Source organism: Trypanosoma conorhini (assembly GCF_003719485.1).
Source record: "Trypanosoma conorhini strain 025E chromosome Unknown Tco_14.4_contig_00708, whole genome shotgun sequence".
In the NCBI taxonomy this organism is placed as follows: domain Eukaryota; phylum Euglenozoa; class Kinetoplastea; order Trypanosomatida; family Trypanosomatidae; genus Trypanosoma; species Trypanosoma conorhini.
The window spans coordinates 2066-5466 of NW_021704749.1; the positions used below are offsets into that span (position 1 = coordinate 2066).

At 63.4% G+C, this 3401-nt stretch overlaps 3 protein-coding genes across 3 annotated transcripts, besides 4 other annotated features; 2 read left to right on the forward strand and 1 right to left on the reverse strand.

Moving 5' to 3' along the window:
• Positions 1-199: 199 nt before the first annotated feature.
• Positions 200-661, forward strand: Tco025E_08146 (uncharacterized protein; the record flags this gene model as incomplete). The annotated part of the gene is made up of 1 exon (XM_029375001.1): positions 200-661. One exon carries the CDS (start codon positions 200-202, stop codon positions 659-661), a length of 462 nt encoding a protein of 153 aa, XP_029225129.1.
• Positions 662-997: 336 nt separating this feature from the next.
• Tco025E_08147 (alkylated DNA repair protein alkB like protein 7) lies at positions 998-1840 on the reverse strand (the record flags this gene model as incomplete). The annotated part of the gene is made up of 1 exon (XM_029375002.1): positions 998-1840. The coding sequence occupies one exon, from the start codon at positions 1838-1840 to the stop codon at positions 998-1000; it is 843 nt and encodes a 280-aa protein (XP_029225130.1).
• Positions 1841-1893: 53 nt separating this feature from the next.
• Positions 1894-1915: a microsatellite.
• Positions 1916-1973: 58 nt separating this feature from the next.
• Positions 1974-2004: a sequence feature (A-rich).
• Positions 2005-2092: 88 nt separating this feature from the next.
• Positions 2093-2123: a microsatellite.
• A 133-nt stretch (positions 2124-2256) lies between these two features.
• Positions 2257-2682, forward strand: Tco025E_08148 (uncharacterized protein; the record flags this gene model as incomplete). Its single annotated transcript, XM_029375003.1, has 1 exon — positions 2257-2682. The coding sequence occupies one exon, from the start codon at positions 2257-2259 to the stop codon at positions 2680-2682; it is 426 nt and encodes a 141-aa protein (XP_029225131.1).
• A 578-nt stretch (positions 2683-3260) lies between these two features.
• Positions 3261-3372: a microsatellite.
• The last annotated feature ends 29 nt before the right edge of the window (positions 3373-3401 follow it).

Below are 3401 nucleotides of genomic sequence, written 5' to 3' on the forward strand. Positions count from 1 at the left end.
GGATATTTACGGATGAGCGATCCGTCTGCCAAATGCGCGCGGGTTCCCGGCAATCCACCCAGCCGTCGTCCCTGTGTCTCTTGCAGGGCGCTGCTGTTTTCCGAACGGCGACCCGGACGCGCTTGATTCATTTGATGCGGCGGCGGGTGGCACGTATTTCCCCCGCGTCTGCGCGCGAATACTTCCTAACACAGCGCCCATGCGCAGCCCAATCTGCCTTCTTCCGGCCGCGCCGGCCGCGGGGTCCGCGAAAAACGATGGGGCGATTTGTTGTCTCGCCAACCTGCGCATCGTGCGTGGCCCACGCGTCGTCGCTGTCCGCCGTGAAGCGGGCCGCCCACCCACAGACTCGCGCCGATTCCGGCAGCGTCTCGCCCGGGAGCGGCGGAAGCGGCAGCCTCCTCCACTCGAGCACCGCGGTGCCGCGGCACGCGCGAAAACCGTTTGCCAAACGCCGAACCACCAAAGTTGCGCCCCCAAATGCTGCAGGCCGTGCGGCGTCCCAGACGGGGCGGATCCGGAGGAAACAACGCGACCGCGGCCGTCTCGAGTGAACTGCTCTGCCTTGCGGGGGCCGGTGAGGGCGCCGATCCCCGCCTGGAGAAGTGCGGAGGCGGCGCCGCCATGGGGCGTCGGCGCCAAACCAAAATGTCGAAAATGAATTTAAACAAAAGCACCCGCACTCGTCCACGGCAAAATACTTCTCAAAGAGGACATGCGCCGCAGCTTGCCCCCACCTCCCTCCCCCTCCCTCCGCGCGGGGCTCGGGGCGGGCAGCCCCGCGGCGTCACTGCTGCCTGGCGCGCCTGCCCAGGGCCTGCGGCGGCAGAAAAAGGAAAAAAAAGGTGGCGCAGGAGAGGCGCAAGCGTTTTCCGCGGTTCTTAGGTCGCGCGCGCGCGCAAGGACGGGCCGCCAAGCCGGCCAGCGAGAAGCAACAACAAGAAGCAAGGAAACAAAGACACAAGAATAAATAAAGAGGGGTGCGGGCCACAAAAAATCAGGCCGCCGGGTGTTTCTTTTGCATCTTCGAGAGCAGCAGCTGCATCGGCGGCACCCCGCGAAATATGATTGCCGTGCGCTCCTCTCGCCTGTGCGGCGTTTCCTTTCCGTCGAACACGACGGGGTTTCCTTCCGCCAGCAGTTCCCCCCGCACCCGCCGGAGGTGCTCCGGGTCGTCGGTCTCCCAGTCGACGCTGTGCTCCCATTCGTACCGGGCGCTCCCGATGAGGACGTAAAACGCGCGCGGGGCCAGCAGCAGCTCCAGCCTCTCCCCGGGATGCTTCGGGTGCGTCAGCGTCATCACGCGCGCGGAGCTGAGGCAGAGGCCCGCCACGATGCCGCTTGAATTGCGGCTGTCGTCCACGTGCGCGCGAATGAACCCGCTGCCGCTCAGCCGCAAAAAGTGCACGCGGTCATCGAGGGGTATGTTGACGAGGTACTCGGAGGCCAGCTTCCGGCACCGCCGCAGCGCGTTGCGGGCGAGCGTCAGCGTGGCTTCGTCCAGCGCGTCGCAGCAGCTGCGGTTTACATCGCCCGCGGCTTCCCCCACGAGCTCCCGATAGGGGCGATAAAACTCCTTGAAGTGGTGAATCAGCGAGTCCATGTGGCCGTCGTTGTACGGGAGCCGCGCAAACCACGGCGCGGCGAGGGCGAGGAGGGCCTGCTCCTCCGCGGCGTCGATCACCTCTGGCACGACAAACGCGGGAACGCAGTCGGGGGGGATGCGTTTGGTCGCCACCCCCACCACCTCGCTGGGCTGCGGCAGCCGAAAGGACGGGGCGTAGCGCAGAGACACGTACTTGGGCGGCGTCGCCCGCAAGGACCGGGTGAGCCGCATCATCGCCGCGAGACTCTGCGCGTCCGTCCGGCGATGCGTGTCGGGTGTTGATTGTTTCTCTCCCTCTCTCTCTCTTCTTTTTTATGTTCGCACTCTCCTTCTACACCTGCCCGCGTGAAAAGCCCCCCAAAGAGGGAAACAAAACAGAAAAAAAGAAAAACATAACAGTAGTAAGAATAATAGTAGTCAGGCAAAGCCGTCCCAAATGACGGCAGCGAGAGGCAAAACGCGCGCCCGCACAAGACGCGACTCCGCCCTCCTCCTCCTCCTCCCCTCCCCTCCTCCTTTTCGAACAACATATAAATATATCCTGTCCCTTCTCTTTGCGCCCGGCGCGAGCCCCGCCACTACGCCTTCGCGGGGCAGCGGGCGAAGATGCGCTGTCGCCTCAGCCGTGAAAAATTCCCGTGGAGACGGCGATGGACAACTCCCGCTGCCCCGCGGACTCCGCGTACGCGTGCAGCAGCGACCCCAGCGTCTGGTCGGGGGTGGGGATGAACCCCTCGGACCCACGCATCAGAAAGAGGTACAGCACGGGGCGCTTCAGCTTCTTCTTGATGCGAGCCTGCACCTGCCCCAGCGTCTCGCCCGGGTCGCAGTTCATGTTGGGCAGCGTCTCTGTTATGCCCGTCTTGGCTGTGAGGCGCAGGGTGATTTTCGGCGCCGCCGCACCCTCGGCCATCGCTGCGCCTGGGCGGAAAAAAAAAGAGCGAAGCGCAACCGCTAAAAATCAGGGAACGTCGTTCACCTCCACCGCCTGCGCGACGAGCTCGTCGCGCACGGCGGCACCGCCAAGTCTCATTGGCGAAAGTGTGGGGAGAAGAAGCAAGAGAGCGGGAAAGTAATAATAACAACAAGACGCACAAAGGGGGAACACGGAGCAGTAGCCACGAGCAAAGGTCAGGGGGCGCCGCTGCCGAGGCGACGGGGCGGTGCCAGAGAAACACCCCCGCACCCCCCCCCCAGTGGCGCAAAGGCGTCAATAACGAAGGAAGGAAGCACGCGCTCGAGCGTGTCGAGTCCGCCCACATGCACACCGAAAGAGCGGGAAAGAGAATAGGCGAAATACTGAAGCACACAAGCACAAAATAGACGGGGGTAAAAAACAACAACAACAAAAAACGAGTGACAGTTAGGGGAACAAAGATGCAAAAAAAAAAAAAAGCCCATTGCTCGTTGGCGCGCGCGGGCCCCGGCAGGCCAAAATATGACGCATCGAACCAGCTTCCTCGCCGCGGTTATTGCTCCTTTTCCCTCCCCCCCCTTATCGCTGACTTTTTTTATATATTTTCCTTTTACTTGTTTCCTTCTGGTGGTGCTCCGCGCAACGGGCGTGTTGGAACAAAAAAAGATGCGGGCTCTTCCTCCGCCGTCTGTCCCCGCTTCGTCGGGGCGGCGGCGCGGGTTTAGTTCTTCTTCTTATCGTCGCCGCCGCCTGCGCCGCCACCCTCCGGCGGCGTGGGCGGGGCCGCGGCGCCGTCGCCTCCCACCGTCGCCGTATCGTCCGCCGCCGCCGCCGCCGCGTCGCTCACCGCAAAATCGTCGTCGCCCTCGTCGCTCTCGT